We start from the raw sequence: 20,870 nt of genomic DNA, 5'->3' as shown, positions 1-20,870 counted from the left end.
ATACAGTGCCTGGCCTGCACAATCCATCTGTTAAATTTATGTGTCTCAACAGTACATCTCAGTCAACGGCACCTCCAAGGGCAAGGAGTAACTGTAACGTGGGAGCTCAGCCATTTGGAAGACCAACCAGGCAACTGTGATCTATTACCACCCAGCAGATGAGGACGTTGCTAAGGCAGTTTCTCGATACAAGAATGATTTTATCTCCTTTTTCTCTCTTTTCTCCCCTCTTGGCCAGCTGGCATCCCGTTTTTTACTTTTCCAGCAGGCATTGGTTCAGTTTGGCATGATCCTTCAGAGTGGGGAGCAGTAGCCTATTTAGAGCTTCAAACACATAAAGACTGACTGGCTGGAACCCCAGAGAACAACCTAGCAAGAGGCTGATGAGGGCACTTAGCCAGACCATCTCTGAAACACTATTGTTAAAAGAACCTGATATGCATGTTAAGTAAACATCAAATATGCAAAACCCAGTACATGTAACTTGCAGATAATAGCATAAGGTAATGGGCCCTATCTCCAAATAAATAATAGCACCCTCATAACCACAGGCAGTTTCAATATTTTCTGTTCACTTTCAATGTCCTCTGGATGGGTCATATCTATAACACAATAAAACTCCCACAGGCTCCAGCGGGAGCTGGATTTAGTATTAAACCCTGGCTAAAATGAGGGAAAGAAATTTCTCTTGCACACAAACAGGCAAAAGCTCTAGAATAAATGTGATCCAGGAAGTTATTATATAAAGGCATTGATAATTTCATTTGCATATAAAATAATAACAACAAGAACGGAAGCTAAATTATCCCGTATATACAGAAACCCTGGGTGTTCAGGATTGGCTATTCATTATTCTCTTGTCATATAAAGCAATTCAGTCTGCAGCTGCATTTCTCTTACAAATCCAATTCAATCAAGAGAACCGAAACATCATTAGCAAACCCACTGATTTATCCACCAGTAAAGTGCTGATACAGGCCTCTGTTCCTGCTGCTAATAAATTTTCTGCATAGCAGTATTGGCTCTCTCTAGGGATCTCCCATTATTCTAATGACTACAGATTTCTAACTTAACCACTGGAATTTTTCAACTTGAAAGTCTATAACAGTAGGTTCAAAACCTGTGGGAGTCATAGGAAAGAAAGGACATGAGCCAAACCACCCAGCTGCCTCAGAGATGTGTCTAGATGAAACTGCAGATAGAGCAGCACCTGGTGCCTTAGAAAATTGCTGCAGTAGGACCTTTTTTTCCCCTTTCTGAAAGACATTGTCCCCTGTTTTGCTCATCGCTTCCTCTCCGTATTTCCCTCAGTGGGCTTGCCTGCAGAGCTTTGCCTCCTTCTCTGTACCTTTCCCTGGCTCCTGCATGGTTTGTTGCCTTAATTTCCAGCCTGCCAGGCTTGTTTGCCTCTGCCTCAACGTCTGTTCTCCTACAGAACTGCAGGAAATGCTCAGGTAACCCCTGGTGGATGTTGTCTCCAGTTCCTCCTGCACATCGTCTGCTGCCAGGGCTCTGGGCAGCCACCTCTGAGCTCATCACAGCATCACCTCGTTGATACTTCATATGCATGAGCCCTTACACACTCTTTCAAGGCCTGGGCATGCACTTCTGCTTCCTTTTCAAGGTGGACTTCAAACAGTGTCACTTCTAGCACCCAATGGGTGTTAGAAGTACTGTTGTCTTTTGGGAATAATTTTACGAGCGGCAGTTTCTGTAGCTTCTTTAACGGTCTTGGGTCATTTTGTCTGCCGGATTCTTGTGATGTTTGGTTTGCCTGTAGCCCTTTCATCTTTTAAACACAAAGAAGCTATTTCCTTGGAATATTGGATGGTAGAATTAATGTTCTAGGCTATCTGGCAGTTACAAAACACTCATGTTCAGCCTGAACTTTATTAAATAAAAAGAAGTACAAAAAGTAAGAATCCAGATTCACCTATGACAGTATAACGTGTTTAATATAGTTTTAATAAAAAGTTTTATTACATTTCTCACTTGGAATATTATTTTTCTATTTGCTGAACATGATATCCAGGAGAACAAGAATCAAATAACAAGAGTCTTAAAAGATGTTCTTTCTTTAAAAAATACAGGCACTCCTATCTATTTATATATGCTGTAAATAAAGGATAAAAGTATTATCAATGTAAGATACTTGACACTTTCATTTACTTTATCTCTCCTAATTGAAGAATGGATACCTGTGGGTGACTAGTGTGTTCTGCTTTTATGTTTGAATCATGTACTTGTGCATTTGCAAAAAATTAGCTGTCTGTACTGAAAGTAGGAGGAAAATGTTCTTGTTTAGAATAGGTGTTTGCATTTTTTTAGGAAAAAATCACCAGGTTTATTAGTCTAGGGAATGAGAAGTTACACTAATCTTCCAAACTCAACATTTAATATCAAAATGTCGTCTTGTTATTTTTCAAGTTCCTCAGTTTCATTTATCAGGTTGGGCTTTCTGGGAGGGCTCTCGCTCATCTGACCAGAGTGGCTTGAGCTTTTTTACTCCTGAGTGTCACATTTCTGGCAGGTCTAATGTGTTTGGCTTTCTGTGAAGTTAGAAGGAGGTGAAGCATTTCCATTATGTCAGCAGATCGGAAGCCACACCTTCCTCCCAAAACCACATCTCACAGAGCTGATGGAGGATGTTGTGTCTTAGAGCCGCTTCTGTTACCTCCCAGTGAAAAACCTGCAGGGCTGTGCCAGCTCCTGTAGCTCCCACAGCCCAGGACACCCATCTGCAGCCTGTTGGCACTGTGGGCACAGCAGGGATGTTACATTATTGCTGGCTAATGGAGTCTTTCCCATCTTTCCTCCAACACATCACATTTTTACCACAAACCACAGCTCAGGGTATAGCCACTTGCCAGAACTGGACTGTGCAAAGCAGGAAGAGCAGTACAGAAGCAATAAAACATACCGTGTGTGGGGAGGGAAAATCCCAACACAAAACCCAAACCAGCATTTTGGAATGTGTGTTAGTAAAAAATTAAAGCTGATTGGCCCTTTAGGAGAGAATTTAACTCAGGTTTGTGATACAGTTTAAGGTACCATTCATGTTTACAGAGCAGCATTAAAACCTTTTGTAATCAGTTACGAGCTTGTACCTATTGACAGAAGTAAAAAAAAGAGAACTAAAGTGAAATCAGCTGGCTGTTTCTCAGTCTCCACTGCCCAACTAAAGCAGGAAAAGTGTTAAAATGACTCCTGCAATTTTCCTCTCTAGTTTTTTGAGTTTGATTTTTCAGTTTGCAAAAAAGGCACCTGAGAATGTTCTTAAATGCTCTCTGTGCCTGCCATCAAAGGAGTTTTCTACTTTGGAAAAAGAGTGAGAGCCTTGTCTCAAAAAGTACTTTGCCAGGAATTCTGTCCTGATTAGGCTGCCTTGGAGCGCTTTCTTGGGAAGTTGCCATGCTGAAGTTGTTGGATGGCAGCCATGTGTTCAACACTCTCAAAATAAAGTCTTTTCCCTTAATTTGCAGTGCAAGAGAAAACTGAGGTTCAACCTATTGGTGCCACTGGAGGGTGGGGCCAACATACATATGTATGCAATTATTTTCAGAATATTGCAATGAGTGCATATATGCTCACACAGAGGTTGCTCTGAAGTTGAATACTAATGTTCCTGGGGTATGTATTTTGCCCCCCTCTCGTTTCTTCATTCGCAAATTATTCCACATTCAAATCTCCCCAGTGGTTCTAATGAAAATGTTGGATAATCCATACTTTTGAGTCAGCTTCCCCTAAAGACCCTAGGCTGGCCTCTCCAGCCCACGTGGTCGTACCTCACAATAGGAACTTAGCAAAGCACTTCAGTAAGTGTTCATTTCCAAGACTTCTAGACTGAACTCATCATCTCTGATCAATCTCAAGTGAATTTTTGAGCCCAAATGTTTTAGAATGAGGTATGTGGAAGAATGCCTTCACAGGATTATTGTATCATGATTCACATAGCAGGAGGTAAGACTTTTCTCTCTCTCACTAGGAGAACGGGTTGTCAGCATTTCTACATTTCACAGATCCGTTCAGGAGGATGAAATGGCATGGGCTGCACATGAAAGGAAAGGTTGTATCCACTTGTGGTTTTTTCTGTATAACACTCATCTGTTTTCAGATTGTTGATGCACTCATTCACTCGCAAGCTTTCTGCTCTATATCATGCTTTACTGAAAACACTCATGCTCTCTCAGACCACATTTTATTTCCTACATGGTTCTCTACCAGGTGTGGGTTATATATGTGGCATGCAGACAGAGCAAGGTACAGATGCAACTGCGTGTATCCAGAACAAAAACAGCTTATACCATGATATAAGGTGCCCCCCAGAGCTGGACCTCTCAGGGACACTCACAGAATATCCTTGCACATAATAGAAAAATTCTGTGCTTAGGGTGAGGTCCCTTATGTAGGCCTAAGTAAAAGCAGAGATCCTAATCAATATATTAATCCTTTGTTTCCAATGATATCTCCTAATTTTTTTGTGCCTCTAAAATCATAAAGCAACATTGTTAATTCCACAATGAGTTCCACAAGGGGTGTATGAAATAGAGACGAGTCTGTCTTTTAACACCGAAGATGTATTTAGTGCTCCATAATTAACACCAAAATGGTAATCACTAATTTTCAGATAAAATTAACTGTGGTGCATTGGGAAAAAATATGCATTTTGTTAAATATATAATTATATATTTTTCAAAGCAGTCACTGCTTATATTTCCATATTGAGAAACAGTTGTTGGAATGTGACCTACTTGGTAATAAGAAGAAGTTTTCATTTTGAATACTATTTCTTATACTATCATACCTGAATGTTAAATTCCAGGAGAAGTAGCTACATGTTGGCTAAACTGCATCAAATTACTCCTCATTATTTATCTTTCCCTTTCTCTCTTTTTCCCCGGACTAAACAGTGCCAATGATCTGAACCATTTTTGTTCAGCATTTTGGATGAGCTTTGCAAACAGCTCTCTGCAGTGAGCACTAAAAAGTGGTTTTGGTAGCAGCAGTTGGAGTCTACAGTGGATCAGCTTCACATAACAGGTACAAAAGACAGGGGAGAGCATGAGTCATTCCCCTTGATCTACCTCGAGTTGCTGAGAGGTGACCACACAGGTCACCTCTTCTTTACACACAGATATAAAGTGCACAAAGTGTACAAAGGGATCCAGCTGTCACCTTACTTCTCTTCAACATCCACGGCCTCTGTGAACAGAAGATCACATGGGAGAGAAAAACCACAGTATGCCTCAACTGTACATGGAATGACAGAAGCTCAGTACAGAGAGGATGGCTGAACCCCCCTTGAGAAAGGCCTCAGAGAACACTCACTGCAACTAAAACAAGTTTTTATCACTTCTAATTTCCTTAAAGCTAAAATACATTCATGTTCGCATCCAAAAGGAGGCTGTTTTATGGGTGCCTGAGTTTATTAGGTTTTGGAAATTTGCAGGATTTTTGCAAAGGCAGAGTAGCACCCCATACACTCACTCTAATACTCTGGTAAGTGGCCATGACTGCTACCCACTGACACTGCCTATGTAGTAGTCAGAGGAAGGAATATCATGATTAACCATTAGCTTCAGGGAGCCATGGGATAGGGCCTCACATACAGCTGATGTGGGAGCTGAGAACCCACTGAAACACACAACCCATTAGCACATATTTTTATTAAACCACTGTCTTTGATGCACCAGAATGTTTAGTCAAAGCTGAAGCATTAGGTGGAAACACACTGCCTTTGATTCTGTTTTTAATTGGGAAGGTTTCCTACCTAGGGCAATCTGTCTAGTTAGATAGCCTGAGGAAAGAGTGGGAGTGGGAAACAGAGACAAACAGGTAACAGCAGCTATCACACCATTCCATCCCCAAAAAAAGGGATTTGCTTTAGAGCTAGGATGTTCTGCAGTGGAGAAGTGGAGAAACAGATGGAGTCTGGTAAACTAAGACAACAAAAAAAGAATTCTATGCATTGAGCCTTCCCTTAATCTAGAAATCTGTTTCACCATTAATTGCTGGAAATGGTCAAATACAGTAAAATATGCTACTTTGTACTGATGCTATGCCTTCAGGTACAGCTAGTGAGACCCCCCACCTTCTGTCTTGCCTCTTCTTGACTAATCTTGAGACTGAAGTTAAATCTTCTTCTGAACATCAAATGGTCTCCTTAAAACATCTCCAGAGAGGAACATACTGCTCTAGAATAAGTTAGGAGGTAATCCAAGCATGTTGCTACAGGGAGTGAAGGCATCTCTCGAAACATCTGGTATCATGATGTCAGTATTAGGGTAACTCTGCATGTAGAAAAATGTTTACAGGTTGTCACCTAAACTGTGGAAAAGGTTTTAAGCACCCAACATAGACAATGACATTAATCAGTGCAGAATTCTAACTTTCGCTTTCTCTTTTGTAGATCAAATCTGCAACAGTCGTTTTATAATCCCTTGATAAGAGATTGTTTGGATCAGTCTGGCTTCCAGCATCATTTACAGCAGGCCTTTATCCCTTCCTTACAGCTACCAGCTATAGCACCCAAGGAACCCTTCAAAGAGGGAGACTTGCTGAAATGCTGCACGCTTCAGCCTTTGTCCTCTACACTGTGTGCTAGATACGAGAGCAAGAGCATGGACCAGAATCCAGTCGTAAGCCTTTCCTGAACAGGGAGATACCTGTTTCTCCAGACTCCGTGGTTCTGAAATTAAATCCATTAGTTTCTATTCCTAACCGAAATTTCAAGTATTCCTGTCTCCTTGACCTCAATTAAATATTACAATGTAGTTTTGCTTAAGCAACCAAAACTTCTGTCAACTTCTCTCTCCACTTATCAGAGACTCGGTACCTCTGTGAGTGGAAATCCCCACTGGCCGCGGAGCCACAGCCAATATTTGGACAGCTGTTCTTTGCTTTACCCTTTGGAGAGAAAAATGACCAACATTTCTGAGAATGGCAGAAAGTGAGTCCCTCCTCTCACTGCAAATGTGTTGATATGGACAACTTCTTCTGCACTCCCTCAGGAATATCTGCCTCATACTTCAGAGTAAGTGTGTAAACCCAGCCTGGACAGCACTGACCAACTCCCCTTGAAGAACTCATCCTATGGATTTCAGTGATGTAGAGTTACCCATAAGTGCAAGTACAGTCAGAACTAAGGGGCATTTTTCAGCTTATTTCTATTATAAATCAAGCAGTATGCTGTACCAACTTCAAAGAAGATAAATTTCAACTAATTTTTATTTTAAAAAAGGAAACTAACTTACACCTTCACCAGCACATAGTGCTGCACACAGTGGGATGCTCTTACCATTTGCCTCTTGTTTCCGCCATATTTCAGTGCTATTTAGTGCCACTCTAGTTAAGGGTCATGCGCTATTTACATAATTAATCTAATTTTTCAAAGGTGCATAGCTCATCTGCTTTAATTCCCAGAGGGGTCTGGAAGCAGCTTGCTAGTGATCAGCTTAGCTATGATTTTTTTTTCTCCTATCTTTATAAAATGGCTTACTCCATCAATCCACTTATTGCCCATTAGAGGAGAGGCATTTACTCCCTGATCCCACAGTGCTTGCATGGTGTTGAGCCCACAGACCTTACTGGAAAAACATATATATTCATTAATCAATGCAAAAGCCTCAAATCATTTTGGCCCAGGAGACTGTGATTTTTTTGTTAATGGAAAAGAAACCACACATTAACATTGCAACTTTACTAGTGAGTGCACACACTATTTTGGGAGCAGGGGCCTGAATTTCCAAAGTATGAACTAATTTCCCTAAAAAATTAGTGTTCACACTTCTGTCACTCTTTTGCTTTTGAACATTATTAATATGTTCTCAAGCAATCGATCTCAATTTGAGGTGAAAAATATTGTTACATAATTGAATAGATTGATGTGTTAATGATCATAGGAGGAAATGAAAGATATCCTTACACTGCACATAAATGACAGAAGATTAGTGTATTATTATTGTGGCAAAGACAAAGGAAATGCATGTCAAGTACCCAGTTAATGTAAATAAGCACAATCTGATTGATATTAGTCACTGGAGATGTACTTAGTCTAAAGGACGGGCTTTTGCAACTGAGGCAATCAAATTGCTCTAATGGTAAAAGTCCAATTCAGGAAAGCAACTAAACTGACAAAGCTGACTTTGCCACTCTCTTCCATACCTGTCTTCAGTGTCTGTGAGGGATCACTCCTGTGTGACACTGTTATTTTTGCCTCCAACATCTCTAGGTATGGGGAAGGGGCTACTGGTAACCTCCAAAGGGAGAGGCCGCCCATATGCCCCCGAACTACCTGGTCTGTTACTTCCAGGGTCCCGTTCCCCGAATTTTCCCAAAGCCAAGACACATTCCTCGCAGTGCTTAAAGAATGACGAAGTCCCTGCGAGCATCGTCGTACGCGGCTGTGCGGCTGGAACGCCGCTCAAGTGGCGGCTCCCGCAGTGCTGCGTGACGCTGGGAAGCGGCGTGAGACGCTCCAGAAGGGGCTGTGAAGATAAGAATCACATTGCTGAGCACGGGTACAGACAGTAATGAATGAAACGATGTCGTGCTTGAGCACACGGTGCCCTTGCCATTGTCACAGAGAAACATTAGGGGCCAGGTGCCTCTGAAGGTCAAGAGCGCCCGCAGCTCAGCTTCCCAAGGTTTCCCAGGCGCGAGGGTCAGGGGTCCTGCCTGCCCGCGGCGGCTCGTCCCGGGCAGCCCCCGAGGACGGGGGATGTCCCGCTGGAGGAGGTCGGGGGATGTTCCGCAGGAGGAGGACGGGGGATGTCCCGCAGGAGGAGGTCGGGGGATGTCCCGCAGGAGGTCGGGGGATGTCCCGCAGGAGGAGGTCGGGGGATGTCCCGCAGGAGGTCGGGGGATGTCCCGCAGGAGGAGGACGGGGGATGTCCCGCAGGAGGTCGGGGGCGGCGGCGGAACCGAGCGCGCCCCCGGGCGGCGGCGTTGGCCGCGGGGGGGCGCTGTGCCCCCTGCCCCGCGCGGCCGGGCCGGGCCGGGCCCCCGGGGCGGCGCAGGCGGGGCCGCCCCGCCCCTCCCGCCCCTCGCTCCCGCCGCTCCCGCCGCTCCCGCCGCTCCCGCCGCAGGCGAGCCCCGCCGAGCCCGCCAGAGCGAGAGCTGCGGCCGCTGCCCTCCGCCTGCCCGCTCACCCGGCACAGCCCAGCCCAGCCCAGCCCAGCCCAGCCCAGCCCGGCACGGCACGGCACAGCCCGGCACGGCACCGCGAGCCCCTGCCCTGCGCCCTCCGCGCCGCCCGGACCACGCGAGCCAGCCATGGGTAAGCGAGCGCGGCTGCGGCAGAGCCCGCGCCCCGGGGCCGCAGGGGAGCCGCGGCTGCGGGGAGGGTGGGCGCGGGGGCAGGTGCGGGGCAGCCCCTGCGGGGGCAGCGGCAGCCGCCTGTTGAGCGCCCCGGCAGCGCGGGGAGGGGGAGCGGCCGCCCCTCCGCCCGCCTCGCTCGGCGCCGCTGCCGCGGAAACTCCGCGCAGGGAGCGGGAGCGGGGACGGGCGCGGGGACACCCTGTGCGGCGGGACAACGGGACCTTGCTCGCCAGCTGCAGAGCGCTCCCTTCCTCTGAAAGTAAATCACTGATGTGGGTGATGATGATGACAATAATGCAGAATGCGGAGTCTGTACTTTCGGAGGCGGTTGTACGCAGCCGGCCCGGAGCTTCTCCATCCCTCAGAAGCCGAGGAAGAGGCGCGCTCGAGGGGCAGGGGCGGCCGCGGGGCCGGAGCGTGCCCGGGGCTCTCGGCGGGTCCCGGTGCCGCCGCCGGGGACTGGCTCGGTCTCGCCCGGCTGCCCCTCGGCATTGCGGAGCGGGGGGGGCGCAGCCCCTCTTCGCCAGACCCGCGTCCCCAGAGGTGTCCCCCGAGCTCTTGGCGGGCTCTGAAGTTTGGTCGGCAGTGGGGGAATAGCCTCGGGACACAGGCAGGAGAGTGGAGGTGCTGGGGAGAGCGGAGTGGGCAGCGCTGGGTATTCCCGTGTGCCGGGCGTGATGCATTGAGGTGTGAGCGCTAGGGAATGCTGCGGCCATCGGGATAACGTGGTGCGCTGTTCCCTCGGCATCGGTGGGTGGAAAGTGGCAGCTTCTGTTCCCAAACTTACGGGGAGGGTAGCGCTTGCGTGAGTGTGTTAAGAGGAGCAGAAATGGGGCCCCAGGGAGGGAAAGATCCCTAGTGCACATGGGACCGTCGGCAGTCAGCGCTCATCTTCAGTATTCCCATCCTTTCAGCATGGGACTTTCAGTATATGGGCTACTTCCCGCGAACTCTCTTTCAAGCAACAATACATCAGAATTAATTAAGCACTAATGAAAGTTAGGAGGTTGGGAAAAAGGAAAGATAGAAAAATACAGCTGTATCTTGGTCTGGTTTGCCACTGGCATATTATTGCTTAGAGGTTGCAACTGCGAAAGCAGAGCTATCAGTGCGTGCCCGAGTGTTAATATGCACATACTGATGCTGGCACTGTCTCTGGTTTTAATTAAGAAGAAGAAAAAAATTAATTACTCAGCCAAAGCTAAAGGAAGCTGACAGAATTCCTATGGTTGCTACTTTGTTAAATTAATTCGCATCACCTAATTCCCTAATTTCTAAATGCTTATTAACTGGTTTGTTCCCTAGCTTAGTGAAGATCAGACTCCTCTAGTATTAATGTCTTTTCACTAAGCTTTTTAGAAGTTTTGTACACCCCTTTCAGTGCATGGTAAAGTACTGATTCCTGTAGCCTCAGCAGCTCTGATGGTTGAAACAAACCAACCAGCTGTATTAGCAGCATCAAAAACCTTATTTTTTGTGTCCATATTCTGATACTAATTTTTTTTTACTATTCTTTTCCGGTGTGAACTTCTGATATTAAATGAAATTGCAAAGTGGACAGCCCCTCCTCTTGTCTATATCTTACTATCTTCTTCCTAACTTACACTTTTACTGGCATGGGTTGATGTCCAATAAATCTTGGAATAGGGACGGAAGAGAGATGGAAACAAAGGAATGTTTTTACTGTCTTATTAAAGGAAGAGTATTGATTTCCATGTAAAATTGTTCTTAAATGTCTTTGCTGCTAAGTGTATGAAATTGGTTTTCCTTCAGTGAATGATGCTGTTAGCAGTTAGAAATCAAAATGCTGTTTTAAATCTTCGTGAGTGATTCACCTTAAGGAGAAGCCCATCTTTATTTCAGTCGTAAAAATCTTAAAAAACCACTAAAGTTAGTCTTGCACATTGTGGGTCTGCAACAGTGTGTGAAGTATATAATTTATGTCCATACAGAAGGTGTTATCCTGAATGTAGCAGTTGGGAAAAGGGGAGTAAAGACAAGAGAACTTTTCTTGAACGTTTTGCTCATAATGATGATAATAACAACACAAAATTCCAAGGTCTGCCAAGTTCTTTGCTTAGAAGCATTGTTGGATGACCAAGCTGTGCCTGAGTTAATGGCAGTTTGGTCAGTCAGGAGAGGAGACTTGGAGCAGAAATTTCATATGAAGTGCTTCAAAAAGAAGTCACAAAAAGAAGCCTTTGTCAGCTGGTGATCCAGTCCCCCATGAATACAACGTTTTGTTTCTGTCATTGCATAACTGTTGCCTTGGCATTAGGTAGACTGAGGCTGATGTGATTGTCTCACCAGGCCTTGTGTGGAGCCCCAGTGCTGTTATTGAGCTTCCTGACCTGATGGCAGGGATGTGTCGGACTGCTTCTCATTAAGACAGCTTGAGTTGTCCTTGCTCACACAAAACTTTTGTGTAGGACTGCATTACCCAGGCTGGTTTTTGTTTTCCTTTTTGGAGGCTGAGAGCTCTCTGCAGCCATTGATGTTCTTTGGGCTTTTGGCTCCCTCAGCACTTGTGAAACTTGCACTGGCTGGATGGAGGGTCCTCAGTAATGACCAGTGCATTGCTTCGTGCATCTCCTGTGACAAGTCCCACCCTTGGGCATCGTGGCACACACTCTCTAAAACACAGTGTTTCACATAGAAGTAGGGAGGGGGGGCTGTTATTTTACAAAATAAACAAAAAAATGCAGAAAGTTTTGGTTCCTAAAAGTTTGAAAAGCACGCTACAACGTCATTTCTTGGGAACTGTGTGTTTTCGTAATTTTACGCTTTTTCTTCTTTGTACTCTCCAAACTGTCGATTTTTACTTAAAAGAAAAAAAAAAAAAAGTGGTCAGAGCAGTGTAGGTACAAATACTATATTTGGGTTGGTTGGTTTTTTGAAGAGAAATATTGAGGAGAACACTGTCTGCAAACAGAGGATGAAATTTTGCCTGTCTTTATGTGGGTTCTAGTCCCATTTCCCTGAAGTCCCCATGCAGGAACTGCTGCCTTGTGGAGCCTAAAGGCCTGGGAATTGCCGGAGGTGTCACACTGGGGCCATCTCCTGTCCTTCACACCTTCTCCAGCCCATCCAGCCCCATCAGCAGTACTTGCTTCTGTGTCCCTGCAGTTCCTCCCTGCATCCTAGAGCAGACCATCCCTTTCTTGCAGGCATTATCTTCAGGAGTTCCAGCTTAGGAGCTGTTGCCACACAGAGAAATGGTCCTTGCTTTTACACTGAATGTGTCTGAAGTAGGTTCAAATATTCCCTAAACCAGGCTTCCTTCTTATAAACAGCTGGGAGCAAGTCCTGAAAGAGAATCAGTCTTCTTTCTTTCTAACCAGCTATACATTTCATTCAGTTAGGAGCTGAACTCTTTAGTGTCTAACATTAATAGTAAAATCTGATTAGCTTTGGTCATCAAGGGTGGCTGGATTTCAATTGCCAAGTGGTGTAGTCCGTATTTTCTTAAATACACCTCTTACACATATCCAACCTTATTCTTATTAAAAGAAAAGAAACTAATATTCAATTTGTCTTCTCATAAAACCTGTGAAATACAAAATTTTATACTGCTGCCCTTCCTCTATCCCCACAGCACCTGTTTGTGCTGTTAACAGGTACTTAATTTGCCTTCTCACTGTAATCCTTCTTGTCTGAGAAGGAGGTGGAGGAGAAAATGTTGTGTATCTTAAACAATTTGTGTTTTCACTATATTTACAGGTTCTTCCTCAGCCTCTCTTTTTAAGTGTGTGGTTCTGTAATACAGGATATCTGTGTGTTAATTCTGTGTCTGATAGATCTTGAACTGTGACATTTCAGAAAAACATACGGGATGATGAATTGCATCCCTGGGAGGTCTGAACTGTCAGTGCCTGATTGCCTGTCTTTTTCAGAATGTTTACAGAATTTTTAAAACCAGTTGAAGTCTCCAGGTGTCTTCTAATCATAGCATATTTTGGTTTGAGCTTTAAAGATCAGTTAATCCAACCCCTCTGCTATGTGCAGGGACATCTTTTCACTTGCTCAAAGTCCTGCCTAGCCTGATCTTGGATCTTCCAGGGAAGGAGTATCTAGGGATTGGGCATCCACAACTTCTCTGAACAATATTTAGTAATATCTAAAATCCTTACTGTAAAAAAATAAGTCCAGTGTCCATTTCAGGATAAGGTGAAAAAACCTGGAAACCAAACCCAGTGAAGCCCACTTCCTGGTATCTCTTTTTTTCCCTCTTACAGCAGCATCATGTTATCTGTGTGGTGCACGTTCTCATTAGCGAAGATTTTCTTTTCTCTGAGGTACACAGTTGTTGAAGGCAGATGCAAAATAACTCCTCTTATTGTATTTCCACTGATAGTTTATGGTTAAAAACGTGTTGTCTTTCCAGCAGTGGAGAGCATTGTATCCAGTGAAATTTCCCTGGAGTAGAGCGTTTGCTGAGGGAACTGCTGTGCGTTGCTGCGTTACCTTGCTCCCCACAATGGCTGCTCTTCCCACTGATGGATTTCTCTTCTGTTTGACCTCCCCCATGGGCACCCCAGCTGTGTGTGCCCTTTGCCTTTCCTCAGACATGCACCTGGTCCCCATGAGTGCCTGTCCTGCCCCTGCCCAGGCAGCGCAGCACCTTGCTCCCGTGAGCTCCTCGCGCCATTCCCACCAAGGTGCCGAACGCTTGCGCAGAGCCACGGGAGCTGCCTTGAGCCCAGCTGTGAAAAATTCAATTTCTTCGTGGCCCCACAGTGTTAATGTTGTGGAAGATGATGGAGCACATGGCATCTCGCTGGGGTTCCAGTCTGGTGAGGTGTGTGGTGAGACATGTGGGAGGTCATTTTCCAGGGTTTGCTTAAGCACGCTCGTGGCTGCATTGGTTTGATAGAAATCAAGATTCTTTCTGTTCTTCTGGCTGGTTCCTTAAAATCCATTTGTGTACCAATGCCTCTGGGTTTGCATTGGTATGAGCAAATGTAAGGAAAGATAGTTTTGTTTCTGTGTGGAACATCAAAGGTGGTTGTATTAAAGTGATGGGTCCCAGCTGAGCCTGCAGCTTCTCTCTGTAGAGGTGCAGAATCCTGTGCGGGAAGGATTACTTGGTCAATACCCTCAGTGGTCAAAGGGCAAAACAGAGCCCATCACATTCATCTCATAAGTTGGCTTCTTCCGGGTCATATGCAAGTAGCCTGTGGCCCAAAGGAAGCAAACTTGGTTTGCCAGTACCCAGAGAGGAATCCACGTCTCCTGATCCTTTTCCAGCCTTTGTTCTTTAGGCAGGTGTGAACCTGAGATAGCTCTGGTGCAGGGATAGCTGTGCCAGTCAAAATCCTGTCACCCCTCCCATAAAGACAGTGGGTGTCAGTGGAGATGTCACCATTCAGTGTAACAAATAGGTAGCATCCTGTGTACCACTCAATTCTTAGCTGTTTGTTGCTTTCTATTGCTGCTCTGTCTTGGTGCTTTGGCAGTCTTCCTCTCCATAATTATTTGTCTCTTGGGTTTTAGGCTCAAAAGCTTGCATGGGGAGCTGTGGCTTGGGAAACATTTACAAGCAACACAAAGAACTATGAGAATTCAACATCTTTTGTTCTCCCTGGTTTTGGAGCTCTTTGACGAGCAGCAAATTTCAAAATGTGAATGGAGCTTATGTTTCATTAACAGAAGGCTATGCCAGCCACAGAGCTATCAATAGGTACAAACCTCAGTGCCTTTCTCTGCATCACTTTTGGGAATATTTGTTTTATGCTTTGATAGTTGTGTGCATGTCGCACTTGGAAATTTTAGCCTAGAATGATATGTACAGAAAAGGACTTCCAGAAATGTGTTCGTACTTTAATATTTGGGATTTTTTAAAATTTTTTTTCTTCTCTTTTGGGGAGATGTTGAAAAGGACTGTGATTCAAAGCTAGCTGGGACTTGGGTCATGAGCAAGACTGGACTTCTTGAACTGCTTTGAAGTATCCAATGTAAGATACAGCCTTCCTAATTTTGTTTGGGGTTTTTTTAATGTCTGTTAAGTGCAGAGAGCAATCATTGCATATTGCAGCCTAAAGCTCTTGTGTTTGAATACACTCCATCAACGCCAGTGGAAATACAAGAATTGCCCTGGTGTAAACCATACATAAATCAGAGCTGGATTGCACTGAAGGCAAACAGGGCAAAAGTTTTGCAGGAGTAAGGAAGCAGCTGGCTTGCCTTCCAGGTGCTGGTTTGTGGATAAACAGAAAGGACACCTTGTGTTAACAATGAAGCTGGTCAGGAGATCCAAACCCAGAGTAAATGATGGGAATTCAGCCAGGGGAGGCTTATGTTTTGAGTAATGTGCTGGTTTTCCCAATATTAGAAACATACACTTGGGCTTACGGGTTGTTTTGCTGAGCTGGAGCAGTGGAGGGAGGCTGTCCCGATGGCTAACTGGGGAGGAATCTGACTGCCCCATGCTGCCAGCAAGGCATGGCTGACTGGGACTCTCCAGTGTCTGGCTTTACCCTTTAGTCTATGTTTTTGCCAGCTTACATGCTAACAAATTCATTGAGGCTTCTCATGCTAGTGCTGGGTGTGGATCAGCGGAGCTGCTGGGTGCGGGTGAGCATTGTTTGCCTGCAGTCACCTTCTGATACCCTTTGGGAGCCCGCTTGGCCGTGTGGCTGCTGCTGGGTCTTACCTATCGCCCCAAGAGAGATTTCACGTGCTTTTTTAATTCTGTGGGTTTCTATGTGTTTTCTGGTTGGGCACAAATGTTTCATGGCAGAAGACAGTGCTTTCATCAACTTAAGACTTCTTTTTAAGATTTCTTAAGTTCAAGGTTCTGCGAAATTCTGTAAGAATTTTCTGGAATGGAGTCCTTGGCACACACCATGCCAACAAACACTGTGCAAGTCTGATCTAGTGCAGAACACTGGCTGGATCTTCAATACTTTCTTGTAAATTCTTTTAGTAATGTAGTTTTAATTTTCTTGTTCTCTGTGTTTTCTGTATCTTACATTTGTGCTTTTCTTTTTCTTTGTTTTATTTTTTTTTTTGCAGGAATAACTTTTGGAAGGTTTTAAGTGATTGCTACTTGTGCCTAAACTTACTCTTTTGTTACCAAAACTGTGTTGACATAAATGTCATGCACTTTCCCAAACAAAAGCGTAAAATGATTTTTTGTATTTGTTAAGCACACAGCTGAAAATAATTCTGCCACATGGAACTTCCCTTGTGGGAAATTAAATGCTTTTCTTGAGCTGTTTAGGCATGCATTAAAAAAAAAAAAAAGTCATGAGGAAATAGAGATGTCTAGTGGGAGTATTTTGGAGTTCTTTTGGTGCAAGCACAGGGATCTACTCCAGCACATCTGTCAAGAACCCACAACTTGCAAGGTGTAAAAACAAGAACACTTAATGCAACATCTGCTCATGCTCTGTGACGGGCGCAGGTACAAAAGCCTTGAAATCTCTGAGAGATTTGTCATGCAGTGTCAAGGGAATGTAACAGAATCCAGTCCATACAATTGTCTGTCACTGCCTGCTGTCCAGCCAGGGAAGTTATTAGGTACTAAAGCTGATAACAGTTACATTGAGCCAAAGTTTTGCATAAGCGAATGCGAGGAACGCGGTGCAGAGGGGGTTTGCTATGTGTGACTGATGTAGCCCGTGTTAGTAATTATTTCCCTTATGCAATGTATACCTTCACTTCAAAGACATTTCCCCCATACTGTGCTGAAATTGAAGTGGTGATTTCTCATGCTTGGTAGTTGTCTGCTGAAAATCCCCCAATTCAGATTATGCCTGCAGACTTAAAGAAATAATGATGTGGAATAAAAAATATCCAGTTAAGTAATATTTGCTGGGTTTAGCCTGCATTTTTTTTTTTTTTGTTTTTCCCTTTAAATTATTTTTAAATAGTTTGAAAATACCAGTTTTTCTCCTCAAACTTTATCTAGGAGAAGCATACAATAGATACTTAATCTTTAACCTTCTCCTGAAATTAGTTGACATTTTTCATGTTATCTGCCACTGATATGCTTGCAACACCATGCTTGAGAAACTGTTGTAATCTACCACATACTAAATTCCTAAATTCCTCAGTGGAAACCTCAGAAAAAAAAAAAAAAAAAAAAAAAGGTAGGAGTAAAAAAACCTCTTGAAAGTGCTGATTTAAAGTAGCTGTGGCAGACTGAAGGTAGGTATTTGAGGAGTGGGTGGAACTGAAACAAAACACAAATGAAGTAGCAGCGTGAGTCAAGACTCAATTGGTTTCATCCTTAAACAGTCTGCAGATTTCATTAAAATTATTTTATTTTCCTGTAAAACTTTATTTGTGGATTTTTTGCTGTTTCCTATGGCTGTCATCATAAAATCTGCTGAATGTTTTGCCATTACCATCAGCTTTCCAGCTTGTCCAGAATGGTTTAGGCTCTTTCCATTATCCTCGCAGAGAGGAAGTGCTGGATATCATGGTCAAACCTTGTTCCTTCCCTCCCTACAGGCTGTTTCAGGTTTTGTGGGCAGGGATGTGTGTGGGTAGATAGTTCCCTGCCCCCTTATTCCTGTTGGCATTTGATCCTCCACTGAAGACTTTCTCCATGAAGTGACGTCCAGAAGGTTGCTTGCTGGTTTTTCACACATGGTAGGTGAGCACAGCTGTGACTTGTGCTTCCAAGTAAGTGATGTACATCTCTGAGAGACAGAAAACAGGAGAGACTTTAAAAGAAACAGCTTTAAAATAAACAGAAAGTCAAGAGACACTTTCTTAAAGCAAAATTAAGTGCTTTACTGGAGAGAAGTTGGAGTCTTAGATTTCTATTACCACAGTAACAGAAATCATGGTACATGTGGAATATTAAGTGTTGTTGCCAAGGCTAATGGAAGTGTCCCAGCTGCTGTTAAAACCTGACATATAACTGTGTTAATTACTGCACACTGAGTCTTCTGTTCCTATAAGAACATGCAAAAAAAAAAGGTTCGGGAAAATGCCAGGGTAGTTACAGTCAGCACTGGTTACTTGTCCCCCTTACAAAACCACATGTACTTGATAAAAATGCTTTGTTTCATGTTTGATTAGTTGATCTTGGATAGCATTGGTATTTTTTGGCTGTAGAGATACCTGCAAAATTTGTCATTACGATGGCTGTAGGATAGCTATCTACTTTCTGAAGATTACCTACCCTCTTAGAAAGAATTGTGTTTAAAGTGAGAAAATTAGAAATGTTCCTTATTTGCCACAGAGTTGTTAGGGTTTAACTGAAGGATGAGAATGGAAACAATACCTGAGTTTCTGTTGAAAAAAAACCCAAAGAAACCCTACCAGTTACTTGGCAGTGTAGCATCTTTGTTAATTAGTTGTTCCTCTGGCCTGCTAACGAGGCTCTCTGTGCAGGACTCCTGAGAAGAGACTGATGGGGATGTCCTGGTTTTGGCCAGGACTGAGGTGTTTTCTTTGCAGTAGCCATGAGGGGGCAGAGCCTAGAGCCATGTGGGTACATCTGGGTTGCTGTTCTGTACCACCCACATCACTGCCAGGGATGGGGGTAAGGGACTCCTGCTCCTGGGACAACCTGGGCATGGCTTGTGGGGTGGGGAAGCGTGTGGCATGTGGAGGGTGTCTGACACTGCTTTTCACTGTCCCCTGCTTGGTGAGCATTTTTGCCTGTAATTCACCCTCTATACACTTTTTTTATTAGTGTTGTTACTGGTACTGGTAATTTTCTTATCTCGTTGCTGTTTCTAGTAACTTGTTCTTATCTCAGCCTATAATCTCTGCCTTTTGTTTCCCACCAGAGTGGGGGAGGAGGGGAGTGTCTTGTTTTCTTTCTAGTGGGAGTACTATATTGGGGAGTACCCTTCCTAAACCAGGACAGTGGACTTAATAAGACAACCCAGAAGGGGAAAAGCAGTTCTCCAGCCAAAATGTGACTTCCCAAAGCACTCCTTCCTCTTTCCCATTGTATAAGGCAGGTTTATCAATTCAGAAAATGCCATCATGCTTGTTTAAGTTCTCGTCTACTGTAATCCTTTTAAAAATACTTGGTCCTTAAAACTCTTGTTTTTTAGGGAAGAGACTGGTAAGATTAGTAGGAGGGAAGCATGCCTTTTTCCTTCCATATGTGTTCGTGAACGTGACTGCTGTGCCCACTTCCCACATGGTCAGTAGTCTGTCTTCTTCTGCATGTGTGAAACATCCCTTATGTTGGCTCCTGCACCTTGTACATAAAGTGTTTTCTATTGCCTTACTCAGAAAATATGTCAAGCATTTTGTTACATATGCTTCATTGCTCCAACACTTGAGCTTTGCATTTGCATGTGGTTCTTACATCTCTGTGGAGATGGATTTATTCTCCCTATCCAAATTTAAACATAGGAGAAAAATCATGGAATTGTAGGATGGTTTGGATTGGAAGGTGCCTTAATGATTATCCAGTTCCAACTCCCCTGCCATGGGCAGGGACATCTTTCACTACGCCAGAACTCCATCCAACCTGGCATTGAACACTTCCAGGGATGGAGCATCCACAGCTTCCTTGGGAGACCTGGTAACAGAGTCTCACTGCTCACACAGTAAAGAATTTCATCCTGGTATCTTATCTAAATCTGCCCTCTTTTCAGTTTAAAGCATTACCCCTTGTCCTATCACTACACTCCTTGGTAAAGGGTCCCTTTGTATCTTTTCTGTAGGCTCCCTTCAGGTACTAGAAGGTGCTACAGGATCTCCCTAGACCTTCTTTTCTCCAAGCTGAACAACCCCAGCTCTCTCAGCCTGTCTTCATAGGATGCTCCAGCCCTCTGATCATCTTTGTAACCTCCTCTGGTCCTTCTCCAGAAGGTCGATGTCCATCCTGTGTTGGGGACGCTGCAGCCCAGCGCTGGATGCAGTGTTCCAGCTGGGGAATCACACTGCCAGAGTAGAGGGGCAGACTTGCCTCCCTCAGCCTGCTGGCCATGCTGCTTTTGATTCAGCCCAGAGTACAGGTTGGCTTTCTGGGCTGCAAGTTCACACTGCTGGTTCAAAGTCAGTTTTTCATCCACCAGCAGCTCAGGTCATTCTTGTCAGAGCTGCTTTCATTCTACTCATCACCTGGCCTGTATGCATGGTTGAGATTGCCCTGATTCAGGTGCAGGACCTTACACTTGGCCTTGTTAAACTGCCTTTATTTGCCATTTTAACACTATTTTCTTGTGTCAGGCTAAATCACTGACATCACAGCAGTATCCCAGAATTTAATTTATCCTGAGCTGTTGCATGTGGTCCCAGAGACATTCAGGATAGGCATTTTGTGCACTCAGGTGACTTCCACGTCATGAGGGGAGTTGTAGCAGTGACCTGTGCTCTTCTGTGGCAGACACGGATGGAACTGTGGCACTTAAAGCCAGCAGGCTTGGCAGCTGTTGTGTGCCCTGCTTTGTCCTTAAGGGGACAGCTGGGAAGAGCACCCTGGTGACAGCCTGCCTCTCGGGCCTTCCACAGCACTTGGCATGTACCGTGCTAGGTACATGCCAGGAGATACTGGTAGGGGATACTGGTAGTTAATTTAAAACTTCCTGCTAGGAGATACTGGTAGTTAATTTAAAATCCTTCCCTTAGGT

The 20,870-nt window shown here is 44.5% G+C and overlaps 1 protein-coding gene across 3 annotated transcripts in view; it reads left to right on the top strand.

Moving 5' to 3' along the window:
* Nucleotides 1–8,704: 8,704 nt before the first annotated feature.
* GPM6B (glycoprotein M6B) overlaps nt 8,705–20,870 on the top strand; it is a 108,010-nt gene continuing 95,844 nt past the window's right edge. For 2 of the 3 annotated variants that reach the window (XM_038141765.1, XM_038141778.1), the window contains exons 1-2: nt 8,705–8,736; nt 8,856–9,277. In XM_038141765.1, coding sequence (XP_037997693.1) covers nt 8,720–8,736; nt 8,856–9,277 — 439 coding nt within the window. In that variant the 5' untranslated portion in view covers nt 8,705–8,719. The remainder of the gene's footprint in view (nt 8,737–8,855; nt 9,278–20,870) is intronic. The other variant, XM_038141771.1, reaches the window with a different exon arrangement.

The sequence above is a fragment of the Motacilla alba genome, chromosome 1, assembly GCF_015832195.1.
Source record: "Motacilla alba alba isolate MOTALB_02 chromosome 1, Motacilla_alba_V1.0_pri, whole genome shotgun sequence".
Taxonomy (NCBI): domain Eukaryota; kingdom Metazoa; phylum Chordata; class Aves; order Passeriformes; family Motacillidae; genus Motacilla; species Motacilla alba.
The sequence above is the reverse complement of the archived record's forward strand: the minus strand, read 5'-3'. Positions and strand labels throughout refer to the sequence as shown.